Below are 23851 nucleotides of genomic sequence, written 5' to 3' on the forward strand. Positions count from 1 at the left end.
ACCTTGCTGCTAATGGTGCCGGTAGCTGCTCTCTCTCCTCTGGCTCCTGGTGCTGCTCCTCCCCTCGCTGTCCCCAGCACGGCCACTGCTGCAGTGCGGTTCCTATAGAAGTCACGGGCGGCTCCGAGGATCCCCAGCTCCTGCCTCAGCCTCAGCATCTGCCCGTGGAGCCGGGCCGCCTCCTTCTGTGAGGCGTCCAGCCGGGCCTCCAAAGCCAGGGCCTCGCCGCGGTGCCTCTCCGCCTGGGCGAGGGCCTCGGCCTGAGCCGCCTCCTCGCGGGCCGTCCCCTGGCTGCGCAGGCGGTCCAGGGAGACCTGGAGGTTGCGGTTGTCGCGGGCCAGCTCCTCCTTGGCCTCCAGGAGGTCCTCCTTCTCCTCCCTCAGCCTCTCCGTCTCCTCCTCCAGGGACGTCATCCTCTGCTCCAGCACCTCCATCTGGGACCACAGACACACACACGGAGGGACTCATATCTGGAGCTCATGCCATCAACAACAGAATGGACATAATTTATTTGAACAGGGAAAATGATTGGCGAGTTCCCCCGTTTGACCTGTGTGTGGTAACAACCAACACACGATTATCCTAGCACTTGTGTGTATGTGAACAAGCGTATACTGGCCCATTACAGACCTATGTCTGGTTGGCTGAGTCCATTTCAGGGATTACACCCCCCCCCCCCTCACCCCCACCCCAATGGACATCTGACTTGCACACGCCTTTCTCTTTCACCCCAAAAAACCCTGACCCCCCCCCCCCGTACACCCCCCCCCCCACACACACACACACACACACACGCCCCTCGTCACTCTTCACTAAACAATGAGCGGGAGCACTTAGTCTCTTTGTTAAGTCTTCGATGGAGACTGTTAAGCGAACAGTGGATGCCTGCTGGGTTCATACCCCCAGGCAATCTCCTTTATTTGTGTCTTGCTCTGCCCTCTGGTAAAGCAAGGCACCTTTCAAACTAAATTACATAGTTAAGGCCCCCCCCCACCCGTTCAAAAACCAGTCACAACCATGAAGGGGGGGGGGGGGGGGGGCATGTGTGTACTTACTGTAGGCATAGATACAGATGACAACTGTATCACAGCAGTGACACACAGAACCCAAGTGGGCAAAAAAGAAGAAAATATATATTTCAATCATCTATTGTTTCTGGGGCATATATTAGCGCCATCTCTCCCCCTCTGCAGGTTATTAGATTCAACACACTTGTCATTCAGTAATAAAGGCGATGACAGTCTCCATTACACCGCCATATGGCATTTGTTGGCAAGCAGTGCAGTGGCATCATCTGCTGTGAATTATGCCTTAATTCCTCTGCAGAAAACAGTTCAACTTGCCTGTGTCCCTCTGCATACTCTCTCTCCATTGTGTCGCTGTGTGCACAATATTGCATTTTTCATGGGAACTCCAGCACTTGCGACTGACAGGAGTATATCTCAAAGCCGCATGTTGCGAAATCTGGAATATTATTTATCATTGCTTGTAGCAGTTTGTTTTTGTCACAAAAGCTAAACTGCCTGCCCTGAGGTACATCTTAACATTTGCTAAACTGACTTGTTATAGACTAATTCTGACTAAGAGTGAGGAAATCATTTTAAAACCATTCTTCATAGAGCACTAGGCGAAACTTGCACACAATTCACCACTTCAAGGCATTGTGCTATAGTTAATCCTCTGTCGGGTATTCTTTTATTAGCGATGACAAGGGAGAATGTCAGTGACGACAGTAGTACTGTACCTTTCTTAATGACTGCTCCGTTTGTTCAGCAGGAACACAAGGCTTTTTAGTCATACTGCTGCTGACCTGGTGCCCCTCTGCCACTTTGTGAAGCAGTTCTGTCCAGGGGAACAAAGCAAATGTCAAACGGCATGTCAAGATCAGGCTATTCAATCAATAGGACTATAATAAAGAGGACACATTAACTCAATTAACAATTATTAAGGGCAAATTTCCTGTCTATTGTGCTGCCAGTTCTTTTCAAAGCATTACCTAGCCAATTCTAATGGTTACATTTTTTAAACTCACAAAATATCAGAAGGCCATTTTCATTGGGACTAGAGATAACTGAAGATGCCCCCCTTTCTCAACCATTTAAATCACATGAAGTAATTACAAGCCAGTAATTACAAGGGTAGTGTTGATTCAGTAGACCGCTAGGACATGGAAGGAAAAGCTTCATTCAAAAGCACAGCATGAATTTTAGAAACAGCATGTGGCCGTCCCCTGAGGATCTTAAACAAACCCTGCAATGTCTTCCAGTCTCCTGTGAACCCCCGAGTTGCACTTTGTAAAACACCATTTCCCCAGGGAAAAGTTGATCTCTACAGAGTATATATATACCTTTATTGAAAGGATAAGCCCCTTGAGATGTCACATCTCATTTTAGAGGGGGTCCTCAACACAGATACATTGTACAATACAGTTCACAAAACAATACAACAGTGTAACCATACATACAGAGTAAGACAGGACAAAACAAAAGAAAAGAAAAGACTAGACTGCACTAGTGTGCAGCTTTAATAGTTGTGACAAAAGCCTAGATAAATCCGCATAACGAAACCAAGCAAAAGAGAAAACATGCAGGTTTGATACACATGACAATGTGTGAACGAAAGCACGCATGCGCATGCACACACAGAGGTCTCTGTGTCACGACATGTCTGCAGAAGAGGAAATACTTTTCCAGCTCAACCAAACAATACCAAAAAGTTTCCACCTCTCGTTCCGGCAAGTTAAACTTTCATGGCGGTACAGGCAAACTCATTTGTGGAACGAGGCTGGAAGCATTAAATATTGAGCCCCCTGACTCTTCAGGTCAGTTGACCTTTTGGATGGAGTAGCAGAAGAAAGGAGAGAGCGAGCGAGCGAGCGAGAGAGAGAGAGAGAGAGAGAGAGAGAGAGAGAGAGAGAGAGAGAGAGAGAGAGAGAGAGAGCGTGGAAGGCGAGCATTAAGAAAAAGCGAGAGAGGAATACACACTGCAGAGCTCCTACTCTCTCTCCCTCTCTTCCGCTTTTTTGCATTTGACAACTTTGCCTAGGGAAGTTTGTTACTCTGAATTAGCCCTCTCTTTTGTCTTCCCGGGTGTTGTCATGTCCAATCATGCAGAGCGCCAAACGGGACAGGAGGGCTGCCTGCGTCGGCTGGGTACATAACCAGAGAGAAGAGACAATTATCCTGGCCCCAACACTGGGTGGCTGGGGAGTTGGGCACCTCGGCAGCGCTACCTTGATGAGGATGCTGGTGGTGGCTCCCCAGTCACTCTCTACTGCCAAAGGAGGAGGGAGGGTCCCGGGCCGGCTCTGTGTGGCATACATTAACGTCGCTCTCGCATCTCCTCAACGGGCCGCAGCACAAAGGGCCACGATCCTTTCATCTGCTGCCTTTCGTTAGCGCAATCCTGACGGGGCCTTTCCAACCTTGCCTCCCCTTTCATCAGGGTCTGGGGAGGGGGTGGGTTGAAATGCAGTCAACGTCAGGGGCCACTTGTGTAATAATGGCTGTTTTGTGGAGAACACGTTTTCTTCCTGACTCTGTTGTTATTGACGGCCAGAGGTTAGGTGTCTTGATTTACGAGGTGAAAATATTTTGCATATAAAGCAAACCCTAATGTGTAGGAGTGCAGTATCACCGTCTTATTTCTATGACCTACTTTTACAGCATTTGTCGAAACATTTTCTATGAAGGGACGATCACTCAGCTTTGAACCTCGACAATGAGCATGTCCACAAATGCTGTAATATTAGTGTTTGTGTGACAGGATTCCGCACTAAATCTCCCCTTTTTAAGGGAGTCTATTTCGATGCATTCCTGATTATGCATTGATTGTCATTGGGAGGAGCATTCACCATTTTAATTAGTGCCATCCTTTAAAGCAGGGCCACGAGTAAATTAAAGTGATATGGGACAGATTTGTTATTGAGCTGGTTAATTAAGGCCACTGCTTGTGCTGGTCAGTGTCTGACAATAAAATGCAGATTGGATTTTAGAAAACCAATGCGCCTTACATCATTGGGGATGACACTTGCGAGACGAGATAGATGCAGTTTGATCTCCTGGTCAATTTACCAACGAGTTGATTAAGTCTTAATTGAGTTGTCCTGTTAATTCTCAGAAGGAAACGCCTGACGAACACAAATGTGGCCTAGAGGTAAAGAGGCACAGACAAGTTGCTGTTTATACATGTTTAATATGCAGGCTTGAAAACATCACAGGTACAGCATCCGCTACTTTCTGCCTCACTTTTCTAGGCCTCAGGCTAAACCCTGAGGTGGCAAATGGAGACAGTAATAGAGAAATCAACAACTACAAACATTATAAAAGAAACTACAGAATAGAAATACATTTTATGTTTTTGTACCATTTATTTTATTATCCGATGTCTTGCATCCCCCCCCAGCGACAATTTATTGCCTAAGGCCCTAAACTGTAATCCTGGGCGCTACTTTCCCTCTGACAGCCTGGGGAGAGCCCCGAACTGAGCTCATGCTTCCTTCAATGCATGAGGAGTGAGCAGGCCGCTGACAGTATAGTATTATATTGAATTTCTATGGATATGAGTCTACAAATAAAGATTTTAATTAAAAACTGTTCATTGGCCTCATGAAAGTGTGCCTCAGGAAAACATTGTAATTACCTGTATAAACTGTAATTACAACAATATAAATACAAGATGTACAAATACTAAAGTAAAATGGACACTGGCATACAGAATAATATGTAAGTCAGGCAGACTTGCATTAAATTGTATACAGTATAACAAAAACAATACCATGCTTGCGAGTTGTGACACAGTTAAATACACTCGAATAATGTCATTTTGAACAATTCATTTTACCAAATTAATTTTAGGTAAAGTGAGTTTAACTAGCAGAGAGAGATGGAACATACATTATCACCTGGTGATTCATATAGGCCTAGTTAATCACAAAACACTAATGACAGTGACACCAATATTCATAATGCATATGATTTGTTGATTAATTTCATATCACAAATCTTCCTGTAAATCAACTAGGTTGAGGTTAGGCATAGGCAACATGTTTTTTTATTTGAATTAAGGTCAGGGAAAGTAGTTTTGGTATATATTGTGATTTGTACTGTATGTATTGGTTATGATTATAGTTAGTTTCATGTCAAAGCACTGCCTGCTTGAGTCCGCCTAGTCCATATATGAATCACACAAGAATTTAAAAAAAGGGTCACTAGTGTGGCAAAGTCCTGTTAAGAGCAACACAACTCAAGAACAATAATACAAAGAAATGCAAGTGGCGAATTGAGTTACATTTACACTGTATGAACGCTAGAAAATGTATGTATGGTGTGTAATGGGAGTTTGAAGATGACAATACTGTCGTAACTGCATTAACATGAGTCATCACAGATCACCTGTTTGCGTCTGTCAGAGGACCTATTACTAGACCATAGGACCTTGTTTGTACATGTCCACTTGACCACACCTCCAATGTATTTGTGCTTCTTCATTTTGTATAAGAGAGACTCATTTGAACAGCTCTGGAGGCTTGCATTCGTGCAGTCTCCCTGGGCTGGTACAGACCAATCCTTGTAATAAAAGTGACATTGTTTCAGTCCACTCTCTACCTTGATTATTTCTTAAAGACTCTGATGTGAGTTCTAAATAATCCACCACAATTATGGCGCTGTGAGCAGGGCGTTTCTACTGTCCGTCAGCATTTTCTTTTTCAGATTATAGCGCTGTGCATATGGATCTGAGATGCTGGTCGACAGAGACAACACCCAAACGGACTTTGGGGTAAGAGTGTTTTGACTCAATGTAGGTGTCATGGGGGGGGGTAGACTCACCTTGGTGTTCGTTCTGAAGACACAGGCGGAGTTCCTTCACTGTGGCTCTGTCCATAGCAGCCTGAACACGAAGCACGTCCAACTCCTCCTCCAAATTGGCCCTGCACGCACACACACACACACACACACACACACACACACACACACACACACACACACACACACACACACACACACACACACACACACACTTTGTATATCACATTTCAAAAACAAGGTAACACAACAAGTTAGAATATGGAGATAGGAGGATGAACGATTACATTTCTTTGGTTTATGGTTGTGTGTACAGTATGTTGCCGTTTGTAGAGCACAATGGTAATAAGCTTGTTTTTTTGTGTGTCTAATCCAGGCTTTTGAAGGGTGCCACTGATTTAGAAATTGCCAATAAAGTATTCTCTCTATCTACGTAACACTGAAGCCGTCATTGTGGGAGAAACCGCCTAATTAAAATGCTTTTTAATTAATCTGAAAATCAATGTGACAAGCAACACGAAACACCCAGGTAGAGAAGTACGTGTGTGTGTGTGTGTTTGTGTGTGTGTGTGTGTGTGTGTGTGCGCGCGCGCACGTGCACACATGTGCGTATACTATGCCTGCGTATCGCAACAGAAAAACGTGAAGCCCAATTACCTTCCTGCAATTAGCTTGATGCCTGCTAAAGGCTAATTATGAGGGGAAGAAAGGAACCATGCTCGAGACTTTGCACTTTCAAGTTATTATTAGGACCCCAAAAGAAGTCTTCTGAGGATACGCCAAGGCCCCTCCGAGACGCCCCCTCCGATACGCCAAGGCCCCTCCGAGACGGCCCTGCACCTGAAACACTCTGAGGATACGCCAAGGCCCCTCCGAGACGGCCCTGCACCTGATACACTCAGTTAACCCATTTAGACCTGAGGCCCATTTAAACAAAAAGGCCTTCTAAATCAATGAAATAAATGTATTCAAAAAAATCACACCCGTGTGAACTGAGTGGTGTAAGGTTTTATATAGCATGATCAGCTGTGGTCTGACGTAATAAGGTATTATATAGCCTGATCAGCTCTGATCTGACGTAATGAAATCACACCCGGATGTGATTTCACAACTGGCTTTTTTTGTGCAGAGAAAATGACCACGGTTGCTACGGTCATCCAGTTCACCCGGGTGTGATTTAATTACGTCAGAAATTATTTTGAACATAGCAACCATGCTCATTTTTTTCTGCACACAAAAGCCAGTTGTAGGAGTGGTTTACACCACTCAAAAAATAATAATAATAAAAGGATAAAGCTTCTGTGCTGGATAGAAAGGTATAATGACGACATATAGGTTAACACACTAAATGGGTCAACAGTAGGGCCTGGATTTCGCCTGATTAGCCTCAGGGACCGCAGGCGTTTGTTTTTCAGGTGGGGGGGGGGGGGGGGGGGGGGGGGTCAGCAGGAAAAGTGGCATTGGGATTGAACCTTGTATTTCGCTAACCAATAAGATTGCAGAGGGGCGTCGCTCCAAATGTGGTGACGTCAGTGTTTTCCGCTGTGACAGGGGGGTGGGGAGGCAACCAATAGGAAGTCAGCGTCGGTTTCCAGCGCTAGTTCGTTCCGCCACCCCCTATGCCCATAAAAGCACAGGGCTCTTTCAGGCTACTCCTGATTGAAGTGTAGTACTGGTGTACTGTACTGTATGTGGTTCATATACTGTATGTGGTTCATATACTGTATGTGGTTCAGTATGAGTATACTGTATGTGGTTCATATACTGTATGTGGTTCAGTACGAGTATACTGTATGTGGTTCAGTATGAGTATACTGTATGTGGTTCAGCATACTGTATGTGGTTCATATACTGTATGTGGTTCATATACTGTATGTGGTTCATATACTGTATGTGGTTCAGTACGAGTATACTGTATGTGGTTCAGTATGAGTATACTGTATGTGGTTCATATACTGTATGTGGTTCAGTACGAGTATACTGTATGTGGTTCATATACTGTATGTGGTTCATATACTGTATGTGGTTCAGTACGAGTATACTGTATGTGGTTCATATACTGTATGTGGTTCAGTACGAGTATACTGTATGTGGTTCAGTATACTGTATGTGGTTCAGTATGAGTATACTGTATGTGGTTCATATACTGTATGTGGTTCAGTATACTGTATGTGGTTCATATACTGTATGTGGTTCATATACTGTATGTGGTTCAGTATACTGTATGTGGTTCATATACTGTATGTGGTTCAGTATACTGTATGTGGTTCAGTATGAGTATACTGTATGTGGTTCATATACTGTATGTGGTTCAGTATACTGTATGTGGTTCAGTACGAGTATACTGTATGTGGTTCATATACTGTATGTGGTTCAGTATACTGTATGTGGTTCAGTACGAGTATACTGTATGTGGTTCATATACTGTATGTGGTTCAGTATGAATATACTGTATGTGGTTCATATACTGTATGTGGTTCAGTATGAGTATACTGTATGTGGTTCATATACTGTATGTGGTTCAGTATACTGTATGTGGTTCATATACTGTATGTGGTTCAGTATACTGTATGTGGTTCATATACTGTATGTGGTTCATATACTGTATGTGGTTCAGTATGAGTATACTGTATGTGGTTCATATACTGTATGTGGTTCAGTATGAGTATACTGTATGTGGTTCATATACTGTATGTGGTTCAGTACGAGTATACTGTATGTGGTTCATATACTGTATGTGGTTCATATACTGTATGTGGTTCAGTATGAGTATACTGTATGTGGTTCATATACTGTATGTGGTTCAGTATGAGTATACTGTATGTGGTTCATATACTGTATGTGGTTCAGTATGAGTATACTGTATGTGGTTCATATACTGTATGTGGTTCATATACTGTATGTGGTTCAGTATGAGTATACTGTATGTGGTTCATATACTGTATGTGGTTCAGTATGAGTATACTGTATGTGGTTCATATACTGTATGTGGTTCATATACTGTATGTGGTTCAGTATACTGTATGTGGTTCATATACTGTATGTGGTTCAGTATACTGTATGTGGTTCAGTATGAGTATACTGTATGTGGTTCAGTATACTGTATGTGGTTCATATACTGTATGTGGTTCAGTATGAGTATACTGTATGTGGTTCATATACTGTATGTGGTTCAGTATGAGTATACTGTATGTGGTTCAGTATACTGTATGTGGTTCATATACTGTATGTGGTTCATATACTGTATGTGGTTCATATACTGTATGTGGTTCATATACTGTATGTGGTTCATATACTGTATGTGGTTCATATACTGTATGTGGTTCAGTATGAGTATACTGTATGTGGTTCAGTATACTGTATGTGGTTCATATACTGTATGTGGTTCATATACTGTATGTGGTTCATATACTGTATGTGGTTCAGTATACTGTATGTGGTTCATATACTGTATGTGGTTCATATACTGTATGTGGTTCAGTATACTGTATGTGGTTCATATACTGTATGTGGTTCATATACTGTATGTGGTTCAGTATACTGTATGTGGTTCATATACTGTATGTGGTTCATATACTGTATGTGGTTCATATACTGTATGTGGTTCAGTATACTGTATGTGGTTCATATACTGTATGTGGTTCATATACTGTATGTGGTTCAGTATGAGTATACTGTATGTGGTTCATATACTGTATGTGGTTCAGTATGAGTATACTGTATGTGGTTCATATACTGTATGTGGTTCAGTATGAGTATACTGTATGTGGTTCATATACTGTATGTGGTTCATATACTGTATGTGGTTCAGTATGAGTATACTGTATGTGGTTCATATACTGTATGTGGTTCAGTATGAGTATACTGTATGTGGTTCATATACTGTATGTGGTTCAGTATACTGTATGTGGTTCATATACTGTATGTGGTTCAGTATACTGTATGTGGTTCAGTATGAGTATACTGTATGTGGTTCAGTATACTGTATGTGGTTCAGTATACTGTATGTGGTTCATATACTGTATGTGGTTCAGTATACTGTGTGTGGTTCAGTATGAGTATACTGTATGTGGTTCAGTATACTGTATGTGGTTTAGTATACTGTATGTGGTTCAGTATACTGTATGTGGTTCATATACTGTATGTGGTTCATATACTGTATGTGGTTCAGTATACTGTATGTGGTTCATATACTGTATGTGGTTCATATACTGTATGTGGTTCAGTATACTGTATGTGGTTCATATACTGTATGTGGTTCATATACTGTATGTGGTTCATATACTGTATGTGGTTCATATACTGTATGTGGTTCAGTATACTGTATGTGGTTCATATACTGTATGTGGTTCATATACTGTATGTGGTTCAGTATACTGTATGTGGTTCATATACTGTATGTGGTTCATATACTGTATGTGGTTCATATACTGTATGTGGTTCAGTATACTGTATGTGGTTCATATACTGTATATGCACTGTAACCAGAGTTGCGTTAGGTGGCCAGAAGAAACCATCCCATAAATAATATGGTTTAAATCTCATAACAGTTTATTCCTCCTTCGGACCTCATCAGAGCATGACAGTGTTAAGCGTGATTTATACTTAGTTGCGCCCCAGTGTTGCATAGTGAAAAGAGCATAATACAATGACAACCAAGTATAAATCTGTGGCTATACAATCGTCAGTCGCACACTGCTGGCTGCTCTTAGCCACATGTAAATCGTTATTCAAACATTCAGTGATCGTCTTCTGTTGAGAGTATAGTGAACTTCGTCTTTGATGTCTTTGCTACATCAACCGTGACATGCTTTTCCTTCCATACATGTGCCAAGAAAATAGCTGGGGAAAGGTTATGGTCAATGCAGAGGGTGGGAAAAGTAATTAGCTTCAGAGCCCCCGTGGTCTGGTGGAGCCTTGGCCTAATGGCTGACCGCAGCTCAAATAAGTACACAAATGACCGTCCCCGGAGGGGAGTGAGGAGGCAGATGGATATGTGTCCCTCGTCTATAGATTTTCCTCTATAAATGAACTCCAGTCGATGAGGCACAGCGCTGCCTCACGTATCCCGGGTTGTTAATGGGACAAACGAGCTGAAATATGCTGGGTGTGGAGAGAGCCCACTCCAGCTAATGTTTCTCTTTTATGCCTTTTCGGATGCGGACTGTATCGACGGCAAACCAAAGTTCATATGCACCGCGCTCCATTTTGTTGAAGGATAAGCGTCCGGACTTTCGATGAGAGCGGGGATTGGATTGCAGATGGGGTTTCTTGGCCAGGGACATTTCGCTTCCCATCATAACACTCTGGAGATGGAGGACTGGGCCGGAGGCTCATTAAGCAACACCCAATACATTTATTGTGTGTGTGTGTCCCAATCTGCCATAGATGCAGAATTAATAAGGCTGGACATATTATGGAAATGAGAGTAGAACAAGTTCCCCCATATATCCATTATATCCAAGGTATTTTATTTTCCTTTTAAATTGCCTTTTCTGTTTTCAAATTCTCCAAAATGACAAGCTGCAGAGTACAACACAACATAATTAAAACAATAAATTAAATTGATCAAATAAATAAAAATGTGTGTTTACACCCCATAGCTTTCGCCCATATCTGATTTTTAAGCACTTCCATTTTCGATGGAATCATGGCAGACAAAAATTCCCCTAACACAAAAAAACGTAAGCTCAGTAAACCACAAGCACATCAGTGGAGTGTTGATGGGTGAAAGATAGCATCAAGTCTCCTTCTGTCTCTCTCACTCTGCGGAGAAGCAGCGCCTAGGCCTCCTTAGACCCAAACTGTTGTTCAATTAAAACTAGATGCAGCATCGACTCCTATTTTTTGTTGTTGTTTTTTTGTCAACTGGGTATAATTGTTTTCTGAGATGGTGCCAACACCTCCCACTCACTCCCATCACTTTCTCTCGCAATCTCCCCTCTTCTCACACTTTAGAGCCTTCAATGTCTTGTGCGAATACATCATTTTGAATAACAGATGTTTATCTGCAGTCTAGGGGGGCAACAACCGGGAAGGGGATGATGAGAAGTTGAGGCAGGCGTCGCAGTTGGGGTGGTGGGTTTGCTTGAGTCATCCCCACATGAAGAACTAACTAAGAAAATCTAGTCTGTTAAGCGTTTTATCACACTTCATCATAATGCTTAGAGAGAATACCCTAATAACCAGTATTAGTAGTAACCAGAGAGCCATAGGTCTGTTCCCCGTGAGAGCCTGAATGTGTCCATCCACAGCATCCCATTGACATTGAGGAAGACCACAGCACAAACTGCTACGTGCACACTTGTCAAGTGGTTGACAAGAGGCATGCCATTTAATTTGATCTGCCTCTACAATCAAACAAATACAGTATGTACCCTTTTGGCCTACTTATATCCTGAACACAGGCTGCAATGAGAAAATGGTCCAAACTTATGGATTGACCGGCTGGAGTTACCACAATGAGAAGGCATGAGACAAGCTAAATGTATTTCACCATTAAAAAAAGACAGTGACTGACAGAGATCTCCATATATGCCCTCACCCCTCATCAGTTGGATCACTGGTGCAACGTAGCTGTGAGGGTTCACAACAACCCACAAAACACACTGTGGGGGATTTGTGGCTGGGTACACACAGTGTACAGTACAGTGTGTATGACAGTGGGTATCTTCAACTTCCCTGGACAAGGATACTATTGATCTCAGTGGGACCACATGGTTACATCATGATTAAAAATAAAATTGCATCCATGCGAACTGAGTGGTGCCTTTGGAGTCAAGCATAGTTGTTGACTTAAGCACAAGGGTTGTAATGACCCCTCCTTCCTGAGTGTGAATGGCCCAGCTGCAGGGGTCAATGGGTCGTAATCATGGGTCTATACTCAGACAGGGGTCAAACTCAGACAGACATACACACAAAGTCACTTAATGTAGGCGATTGGCACCGCTCAATAATCATACTAATACATAACCTGTGCTTAAAGTCAAATTAAATAATGGTTTCTCTCCATGGCCGAGCATTAAAAAAACAGGGGCACAACTCTACCTGCCATACTTCAAGTCATCTGTTGATCAAATAAAACTAGCCAAAGCCGTATCACTTCACCGAAGGTAAGCTCAAGCTGAACATTCAACGGGCATCAAAGCCAAAGATTTTTTTGGGGAATAATCCAAACTAAAGACAGCAGCCAGGTGTGCAATGCTTGGCAATGATGCAGTTTGTGATATAAGTTTGTCTCGCGTCACTCTGTTGGCCTGTTTGTTAAACCACACTTTCTCCTCTGTCTTTCTCATACATTGCTGGACCTCCAGGCCCTCAGCAATCCACACTCTGCATCATTTGATCTCCTCTCTTCCCTGCTTGGGCTTCAGTGAAGGCAGCTTACATCACCAAAAGCGCCAAACATCCTTCCAACCTCCATCCATGTTTAGTTACAACATTTCAAGTTGCAATTTAATATTTTACAAATGTGTTTTATTTAAAGTAATGCTGTATGCTCTGTAATTGTGTGTGGTCACTTTAAGAGCAGAGTGTAGCAGTAGTCATGTTTAGTTACAACATTTCAAGTTGCAATTTAATATTTTACAAATGTGTTTTATTTAAAGTAATGCTGTATGCTCTGTAATTGTGTGTGGTCACTTTAAGAGCAGAGTGTAGCAGTAGTCATGTGACCAGCAGCATGTCATGTGATCACCTGTAACCAGGAAGTAAATTCAGTTTTGCACATGGCTGAGCACAGAGAAGCTGTGTGTTTTGTTTATGATAATCCAGCAACATCTACCTGCATATACGCCTTTTGATAGCATCATTGGTATGTAACTAATGCTTAGATGTTCATTGATGATTGTACATGATTATTTTTGATATATTGTGGATATTGATTATGCTTTATTTGTATGTTTCAGTTTCACACTTCTTTGATGTTAGTAAACCTGTGGATATGGAAACAACTGTCTTCAGAGTCTTAATGTCAAGGAGGAGTTTATCTGACTGTCAAGATATCTAGCCACTTATATTGAGGACAGTACAGTGAAACAATGGCTTTCTAGCGGGTAAGATAACGCAGTGCAAGCTGGAATCTATCAATACGACGCTGTCACACACAACCAGTGCTACCAGCAAAGCAGTGTACAAACAGAGGTACATCATTCGACTGCACCATGTCTAAAAAAACACCTTCCGAGGAAGCAACATTAAAGACGCGCTCCCGTGTCACATGTTCATCGCGATCAACTGGCTCTGCTGCAGCCAAGGCGAGAGCAAAAGCAGAGGCAGCTAAAACCCGTCTTGCCTTTGCTCAAGAGGAAATGAATCTAAAGCTAGAAAAAGCTCAAGTGGAAGCATCCATGGACATGCTGAACTATAAAAAAGAGGCAGCTGCAGCAGAAGTGGAAGCGGAAATACTTGAAGCTGCTGCTGATGCAGCTAGTGAGAAACTCAGTGAGTTAAACTTAGATTCTCCTCCATTGGACGCCGCACAACGCACTGAACAATATGTCATTGACCACGCTAAAATGCAACAGTCACACCAAGTCCAAGCAGAACACCAGGCACGTGATAATAGTCCCCCAGTAAGAACAGAACCACGCTTTTCACTTCTCAAAACTGGAGCCAAACCTTTCTTTCCAGATCAAGCTAATACTGCTTCCCAACCACATTATCCTATCACACCAAATCCTGCTGATGACCCACGTAAAGTTAAGTCCAAAATGCAACATGCTACTTATGTTCGGCATTCCAGATCGCAAAATGACCACAGCCGTTCTCCCTCTCCAACCCCCAAAAATGACAGCTCGAACATTAATGACTTTGTAAGATACCTAGCCCGTCGTGAGCTTGTGGCTACAGGCTTACTTCAATTCAATGACAAGCCTCAGAACTACAGAGCCTGGAGACGCTCTTTTGAGTCTGCAACCACTGGGTTGAATCTGACACCAAGTGAGGAGATGGATCTTCTGCTTAAATGGCTTGGTAAAAACTCAGCAGAACAAGTCGAACAGTTAAGAGCAATACACATTAATCACCCAGAGGATGGATTGGAAATGATATGGGACAGACTTGATAAAACATATGGCTCAACAGAAGTGATTGAAGATTCTCTGTTCAAGCGACTTGAAACCTTTCCAAAAATAACAAGCCGAGATTGTTCTAAAATAACAAAGTTGAGTGACCTACTAATGGAACTTAATTCTGCCAAGCGAGAAGGAGACTTGCCAGGTCTCGCTCTCCTCGACACAGCAAGAGGAGTCAACCCAATAGTGCAGAAGCTCCCATTTCGTCTACAGGAAAAGTGGGCATCAGCCGGTGCATCCTTTAAGCATCGAAATCATGTTCATTATCCCCCCTTTTCCTTCTTCGTGCAATTCATTAACCAAGAGGCTAACATTGTAAGCGATCCAAGCTTCAACTTCCTGTCTCAATCAGACACGGCTCCCAAGACTGAGAAAACAGTTTGGAAGTCAAACAGACCACGGGAAGTCTATGTCCACAAAACCGAGGTTTCTCCTAAAGCCACCTCAAATGCTGGCGAGCTCCAAACAAAATCTGATGACTGCAATAAACTATGCCCCATTCACAGGAAACCGCACCCTCTACGTAAGTGTCGTGCCTTCCGGGAAAAGCCCATCGAAGAACGCAAGACATTCTTAAAAGAGAATAACGTGTGCTTTAAATGCTGTTCATCGTCTACACATTTCGCAAAGGACTGTAAAGCTAAAGTGCAATGCTCCGAATGTAAAAGTGAGAGACACCACACAGCGCTTCATCCCGGACCCGCACCCTGGACAGTAGAGGCGGCTCCTGCATCTGAGCACGGCGGGGAGGATGAGGAAACATCCCCCCAATCTGAGGTTACCACCAGATGCACTAAAGTCTGTGGCGGAGATCTGACAGACCGATCCTGCTGCAAAATCAGTCTTGTCAAAGTATATCCATCTGGCCAAAGAGACAAAGCAGTGAAACTGTATGCGATTTTGGACGAACAGAGCAACAGGTCGCTTGTTCGTTCACAGTTCTTCGACGTGTTCAGTGACCAAAGTCCAAGCGCTCCTTACACGCTGAGAACGTGTGCTGGAGTAAAACAGTCCACAGGAAGAAGGGCCAGTGGCTATGAAGTGGAATCTCTGGATGGAACTGTTCGCATCCCATTACCAAGTCTCATAGAATGCAACGACATTCCCAATAATAGAGATGATATTCCAACCCCCAATGTCGCTCTTCATCATGCACACCTAAAGTCAGTTGCACACCTCATTCCGGACATCGACCCACATTCCCCAATCTTGCTTCTCTTGGGTCGGGACATTATCAGGGTACATAAAGTCCGCAAACAGGTGAACGGCCCTCACAACCTACCCTATGCTCAGAAGTTGGATTTGGGTTGGGTCATTGTAGGCAATGTATGTTTAGGTAGCGTCCACAAACCACCATCGGTCAACACCTTCTTCACGAACACCACAGAGCCAAAACGCCCTACTCTCTTTGAACCATGCCCTAACGTGTTCCATGTAAAAGAAACATACAGTGATGTGCAGGTCACCAACCACCCCCCAACATCTGAGGAGAAAACCACCTGTGATCCTGACCACTTGGGATGCACTGTCTTTAAGCGAACCAAAGACGACAATCAGGTGGCTCCCTCAATTCAGGATATCTCCTTCATGGAAATAATGGATGAAGGACTAAGAAGAGATTCAAGCAACCGTTGGGTTGCCCCATTACCTTTCAAGTGCCCACGACAAAGGCTCCCTAACAACAGGCCCCAAGCACTGAAGCGTCTCATGTCTCTCAGGCGCAACTTTGAGAAGAAGCCTGAAATGAGAGAACACTTCCTCAGCTTCATGGACAAGATGTTCGAAAATGGCCACGCTGAGTTAGCCCCTCCTATCAGTGAAGAGGAGGAACGGTGGTACTTGCCCACATTCGGCGTGTACCATCCGAAGAAACCCAAGAAGATCCGAGTGGTGTTTGATTCTAGTGCCCAATACAACGGTGTATCGCTCAACGATGTGCTGTTAACTGGGCCTGATTTGAACAACACACTGCTTGGTGTACTGATCCGCTTCAGGAAAGAAGCAATCGCCTTTACAGCAGACATAGAACAGATGTTCTATAGTTTCCTAGTCAGAGAAGAAGACAGGAACTTCCTACGGTTCCTCTGGTTCCAAGAGAACAACCCCTCCAAAGAGATTGTCGAGTACCGAATGACAGTCCACGTCTTCGGTAATAGCCCCTCACCTGCAGTGGCTATTCATGGCCTACACCAATCTGTTCAGAGCAGCGAGTTTCACGTCGACCCTGATGTCAAGAACTTTGTAATGCGTGACTTCTATGTAGATGATGGTCTGAAGTCCTTGCCTACAGTCGAAGCCGCTATCGACTTGCTAAAAAAGACACAGGACGTCCTCGCTCAATCAAACCTGAGGCTGCATAAGATTGCAGCAAACAACAAAGAGCTCATGGAAGCCTTTCCGCCCAAAGACCATGCAAGCGACCTTAAAGACCTCGACCTCGAGGCAGACACTATCCCTATGCAACGCAGTCTTGGACTCAATTGGAACCTCCAAACAGACTGCTTCCTCTTCAGCGTCTCTGACGAGATAAAACCTTACACCCGGCGAGGTGTTTTATCCATCATTAACAGCCTCTACGATCCCCTTGGATTTGTAGCACCGGTCACTATCGAAGGCAAGGCTATTCTGAGGGAACTTACTACTGAGAATGGTGACTGGGACACACCATTACCTGACGACATGGCAGAAGCGTGGACATCATGGAGAGCTTCTTTGACAGAGCTGTCCAATATTTCCATCTCCAGACCCTATGCTAAAACTTCACCTTCAGCAGCTGTCAGAAGAGATCTGTGCGTGTTCTGTGACGCGTCAACCAAAGCTATCGCCGCAGTGGCATATTTAAAACTCACAGACGCTGCTGGAGAAATTCATGTTGGGTTTGTAATGGGAAAGGCCAAGCTAGCACCCCGTCCTGAGCACACAATTCCAAGACTGGAACTTTGCGCTGCAGTGCTTTGTGTTGAGTTAGCAGACTTAATCTCAGCAGAACTGGACCTTCAGCTCGATGCCATAACCTACTACTCAGATAGCAAGGTGGTTCTGGGTTACATTTCAAATGAAAGCAGACGCTTTTATGTTTATGTCAGTAACCGGGTACTGCGTATCCGAAGATCCTCCCGTCCAGACCAGTGGTGCTATGTGCCAACAGACCAGAACCCTGCAGATCATGGGACACGTTCTGTTGCTGCATGTCAGTTAAAGAACACCAACTGGTTCAGTGGACCTGCCTTTCTCTCCTTACCAAGTGTCTCTGAGAGCACTCACGACCTTGTCGATCCAAACTCAGACACAGACATCCGACCACTGGTGTCAACTTTAAGCACCGCCACATCATCCAAGCAGCTTGGTTCCCAAAGATTCGCCAAGTTTTCTTCTTGGAAGTCACTAAGTCGTGCTATTACTCGCCTCCTGCACATAGCCCGTCTCTTCAAGACAACTCAGAAGGACAGCTTTTGCAAGAGCTGGCATTACTGCAAAGCAGAATTCACAACCGAGGAATCCGATCAAGCCTCAGCAATCATCATCCAAGCAGTACAAGAAGAAGTTTATGGTCAAGAGATCAAATGTATCCAAAAGCACGAGAAGATACCCAGAAGTAGTCCTCTCAAAAATCTGGATCCATTCATTGACGCACAAGGCCTTCTACGAGTCGGAGGCCGCCTCCACCATTCAAGCCTTGATCAGAGTGAAAGAACTCCTTTGATTATTCCCGGCAAACACCACATCGCAACTTTGATCATCAGACACCATCACGAACAGATCCACCATCAAGGACGTCACTTTACGGAAGGAGCCATCCGCTCAGCTGGCTTTTGGATAGTTGGTGGGAAGAGGAAAGTGAGCAGTGTCATTCATCAGTGCATAACCTGCAGACGACTCAGAGCTCCACTTAGCATCCAAAAAATGGCCAGCCTTCCAGCAGATCGTCTTTCAACAGACCCGCCCTTCACAAATGTTGGGCTTGACGTGTTTGGCCCGTGGAATGTCTGTGCACGTCGGACCAGAGGAGGCCTTTCACACAGTAAACGGTGGGCCGTAATCTTTACCTGCATGAGCGTAAGAGCCGTTCATATAGAGGTAATTGAATCCCTTGACACATCCAGTTTCATCAACGCACTAAGGCGTTTCATTTCTGTGCGTGGGCCCGTCAAACATATCCGCTCAGACCGTGGCACCAACTTTGTTGGTGCATGCAAGGACTTGAAGATACCTTCAAACATTCACAACACAGCTGTGAAGACCTACCTAGCAGACCAAGCCTGCACATGGACCTTTAATCCTCCGCATGCTTCCCATTTCGGTGGAACTTGGGAAAGAATGATTGGTCTCGCAAGGAGAATTCTCGACTCCATGTTTCTCCAGCTCAAAGACAAACTTACACATGAAGTTCTGGTAACCTTTATGGCAGAAGTAGCAGCCATTATCAACGCCAGACCTCTTGTGCCTGTGACAACTGACCCTGAGGACTCCTTCATACTCACACCAGCTGCTCTTCTCACACAGAAAGTGAACAGTGTACCTGCTCCTGCAGGTGACTTTGGAGCTTCGGACCTCTACAAGAGTCAGTGGCGGCAGGTTCAGCACCTGTCCAACACCTTCTGGGACCGATGGCGGAAGCAATTCCTCCCAACACTACAGCCACGCAGAAAGTGGCAGTCCATTCATCCGAACATTGAGCCTGGAAGTGTTGTTCTCCTCAAGAACAGCCAAGTCTCAAGAAATGAATGGCCTCTTGGACTCATAACTCAGACCTTCCCTAGCAAAGACGGCAGGGTGCGACAAGTCGATGTGAAGGTCATTAAACCAGGAGGGACTTCACTCTTCCGAAGGCCTGTTACAGAAATTGTGCTTCTTATCCCCCCAAATGTTTAGAAGTTTTGATGTGTGTCTTAGCTTTATTGAATGACGTGTAACCACGCCAGACGGGGAGTGTTTAGTTACAACATTTCAAGTTGCAATTTAATATTTTACAAATGTGTTTTATTTAAAGTAATGCTGTATGCTCTGTAATTGTGTGTGGTCACTTTAAGAGCAGAGTGTAGCAGTAGTCATGTGACCAGCAGCATGTCATGTGATCACCTGTAACCAGGAAGTAAATTCAGTTTTGCACATGGCTGAGCACAGAGAAGCTGTGTGTTTTGTTTATGATAATCCAGCAACATCTACCTGCATATACGCCTTTTGATAGCATCATTGGTATGTAACTAATGCTTAGATGTTCATTGATGATTGTACATGATTATTTTTGATATATTGTGGATATTGATTATGCTTTATTTGTATGTTTCAGTTTCACACTTCTTTGATGTTAGTAAACCTGTGGATATGGAAACAACTGTCTTCAGAGTCTTAATGTCAAGGAGGAGTTTATCTGACTGTCAAGATATCTAGCCACTTATATTGAGGACAGTACAGTCTTCTCCTTCTGCAACTGTTGTCCCTGTTCCTTTGACGCACCGGACTAGCCGCTTCAGGCTTGAGGCGCGTTGATAGATTCCCTTTGTTATAGAATATTTTGCCATGGGCTACTTTATTTTTCTATTTTGTAATATGCAATGTAATATCACAATGCTTGGATGCCAGTCAGAATACAATGGTCTAATAGCAATTCTCTGACTCGGCTAGAATTAATCTGACGCACCAAGTCCATGTTAACTCTAAAGCTTTCGTACGCACATTGATCATAGCCTCAGCTCACTTTGAAATTGATAAATGCCAAAACTCTGTGTGGAAATGACTGTATAACCAGAATTCTGTTTTATGTTTTTTTGTAAATGAGGACCACTCTTTTTTTTGTAACCTCAGCTACAGTATACCATAGCTATAAACCGGCCCATGCTGTTGCTCTATCCCTGATTATTTCTCCCAAAAGTCCATTTGTAGTGTTAAGATTTTCTCCGTAACTCCTTTGTGTATTCTGATGAGGGCTCATTTGAATTAAATGCCTGGAACTTATTGTTGTAATCTCTAAGTACTGGACAATCGTCTGGTTTGACAGACAGGTAGTGTGTGCTGGCTGGTTGGTGTGTGATAATCCGGTTGAAGTATTCCTTCGGTACGGCGACTGCGGCGGCGGGCCCGGGAGAACAATAACGCAACACGAGACAGTATCACGCTAAAGGTTCACAAAGTTTATTACACAAACAGGAACATATATAGTGCTGGATCATAATGACGTGACAATAAGATATGAGACAGAATAACGTGCCTACTGCAGCAAGGCTGACCTTGCTGCCGCTGAGATGTCTCTCGTAGCCTATCTATAAAGTATGCTACAGTACAGGCAGTACACAATACATATCAAGTACACTGTATCTCAAGTTGGAGTACACATACATGGGCAACTCATGATTATAACATAAAACTTATTATCCTATATAATCGTCTGGTTGTGGTGTATGTGAGCTTAGACACAAACTCATGGAAGGATATGCCTATTAGACGGCTTCTCGAGACATTGTACACTCAATGACCCTAACTGCACTTGGAAATGGAGGAAGGTTCTGTGTGCTTTATAATTGATCAAATACAAAAAATTCAGTTTTGCACATGGCTGAGCACAGAGAAGCTGTGTGTTTTGTTTATGATAATCCAGCAACATCTACCTGCATATACGCCTTTTGATAGCATCATTGTTTCACTGTACTGTCCTCAATATAAGTGGCTAGATATCTTGACAGTCAGATAAACTCCTCCTTGACATTAAGACTCTGAAGACAGTTGTTTCCATATCCACAGGTTTACTAACATCAAAGAAGTGTGAAACTGAAACATACAAATAAAGCATAATCAATATCCACAATATATCAAAAATAATCATGTACAATCATCAATGAACATCTAAGCATTAGTTACATACCAATGATGCTATCAAAAGGCGTATATGCAGGTAGATGTTGCTGGATTATCATAAACAAAACACACAGCTTCTCTGTGCTCAGCCATGTGCAAAACTGAATTTACTTCCTGGTTACAGGTGATCACATGACATGCTGCTGGTCACATGACTACTGCTACACTCTGCTCTTAAAGTGACCACACACAATTACAGAGCATACAGCATTACTTTAAATAAAACACATTTGTAAAATATTAAATTGCAACTTGAAATGTTGTAACTAAACACTCCCCGTCTGGCGTGGTTACACGTCATTCAATAAAGCTAAGACACACATCAAAACTTCTAAACATTTGGGGGGATAAGAAGCACAATTTCTGTAACAGGCCTTCGGAAGAGTGAAGTCCCTCCTGGTTTAATGACCTTCACATCGACTTGTCGCACCCTGCCGTCTTTGCTAGGGAAGGTCTGAGTTATGAGTCCAAGAGGCCATTCATTTCTTGAGACTTGGCTGTTCTTGAGGAGAACAACACTTCCAGGCTCAATGTTCGGATGAATGGACTGCCACTTTCTGCGTGGCTGTAGTGTTGGGAGGAATTGCTTCCGCCATCGGTCCCAGAAGGTGTTGGACAGGTGCTGAACCTGCCGCCACTGACTCTTGTAGAGGTCCGAAGCTCCAAAGTCACCTGCAGGAGCAGGTACACTGTTCACTTTCTGTGTGAGAAGAGCAGCTGGTGTGAGTATGAAGGAGTCCTCAGGGTCAGTTGTCACAGGCACAAGAGGTCTGGCGTTGATAATGGCTGCTACTTCTGCCATAAAGGTTACCAGAACTTCATGTGTAAGTTTGTCTTTGAGCTGGAGAAACATGGAGTCGAGAATTCTCCTTGCGAGACCAATCATTCTTTCCCAAGTTCCACCGAAATGGGAAGCATGCGGAGGATTAAAGGTCCATGTGCAGGCTTGGTCTGCTAGGTAGGTCTTCACAGCTGTGTTGTGAATGTTTGAAGGTATCTTCAAGTCCTTGCATGCACCAACAAAGTTGGTGCCACGGTCTGAGCGGATATGTTTGACGGGCCCACGCACAGAAATGAAACGCCTTAGTGCGTTGATGAAACTGGATGTGTCAAGGGATTCAATTACCTCTATATGAACGGCTCTTACGCTCATGCAGGTAAAGATTACGGCCCACCGTTTACTGTGTGAAAGGCCTCCTCTGGTCCGACGTGCACAGACATTCCACGGGCCAAACACGTCAAGCCCAACATTTGTGAAGGGCGGGTCTGTTGAAAGACGATCTGCTGGAAGGCTGGCCATTTTTTGGATGCTAAGTGGAGCTCTGAGTCGTCTGCAGGTTATGCACTGATGAATGACACTGCTCACTTTCCTCTTCCCACCAACTATCCAAAAGCCAGCTGAGCGGATGGCTCCTTCCGTAAAGTGACGTCCTTGATGGTGGATCTGTTCGTGATGGTGTCTGATGATCAAAGTTGCGATGTGGTGTTTGCCGGGAATAATCAAAGGAGTTCTTTCACTCTGATCAAGGCTTGAATGGTGGAGGCGGCCTCCGACTCGTAGAAGGCCTTGTGCGTCAATGAATGGATCCAGATTTTTGAGAGGACTACTTCTGGGTATCTTCTCGTGCTTTTGGATACATTTGATCTCTTGACCATAAACTTCTTCTTGTACTGCTTGGATGATGATTGCTGAGGCTTGATCGGATTCCTCGGTTGTGAATTCTGCTTTGCAGTAATGCCAGCTCTTGCAAAAGCTGTCCTTCTGAGTTGTCTTGAAGAGACGGGCTATGTGCAGGAGGCGAGTAATAGCACGACTTAGTGACTTCCAAGAAGAAAACTTGGCGAATCTTTGGGAACCAAGCTGCTTGGATGATGTGGCGGTGCTTAAAGTTGACACCAGTGGTCGGATGTCTGTGTCTGAGTTTGGATCGACAAGGTCGTGAGTGCTCTCAGAGACACTTGGTAAGGAGAGAAAGGCAGGTCCACTGAACCAGTTGGTGTTCTTTAACTGACATGCAGCAACAGAACGTGTCCCATGATCTGCAGGGTTCTGGTCTGTTGGCACATAGCACCACTGGTCTGGACGGGAGGATCTTCGGATACGCAGTACCCGGTTACTGA

The 23851-nt window shown here is 43.9% G+C and overlaps 1 protein-coding gene across 2 annotated transcripts in view; it reads right to left on the reverse strand.

Annotated features, from left to right (window-relative positions):
- Positions 1 to 23851, reverse strand: part of cntln (centlein, centrosomal protein) — a 174971-nt gene that overhangs the window by 71486 nt on the left and 79634 nt on the right. For both annotated transcript variants that reach the window (XM_079499232.1, XM_079499231.1), the window contains exons 13-15: positions 5829 to 5929; positions 1745 to 1842; positions 1 to 434 (exon numbers count right to left, since the gene is read on the reverse strand). The exon at positions 1 to 434 is cut by the window's left edge and continues 138 nt beyond it. In XM_079499232.1, coding sequence (XP_079355358.1) covers positions 1 to 434; positions 1745 to 1842; positions 5829 to 5929 — 633 coding nt within the window. The remainder of the gene's footprint in view (positions 435 to 1744; positions 1843 to 5828; positions 5930 to 23851) is intronic.

This window comes from Electrona antarctica, assembly GCF_951216825.1.
Source record: "Electrona antarctica genome assembly, chromosome: 4".
NCBI classification, from domain to species: domain Eukaryota; kingdom Metazoa; phylum Chordata; class Actinopteri; order Myctophiformes; family Myctophidae; genus Electrona; species Electrona antarctica.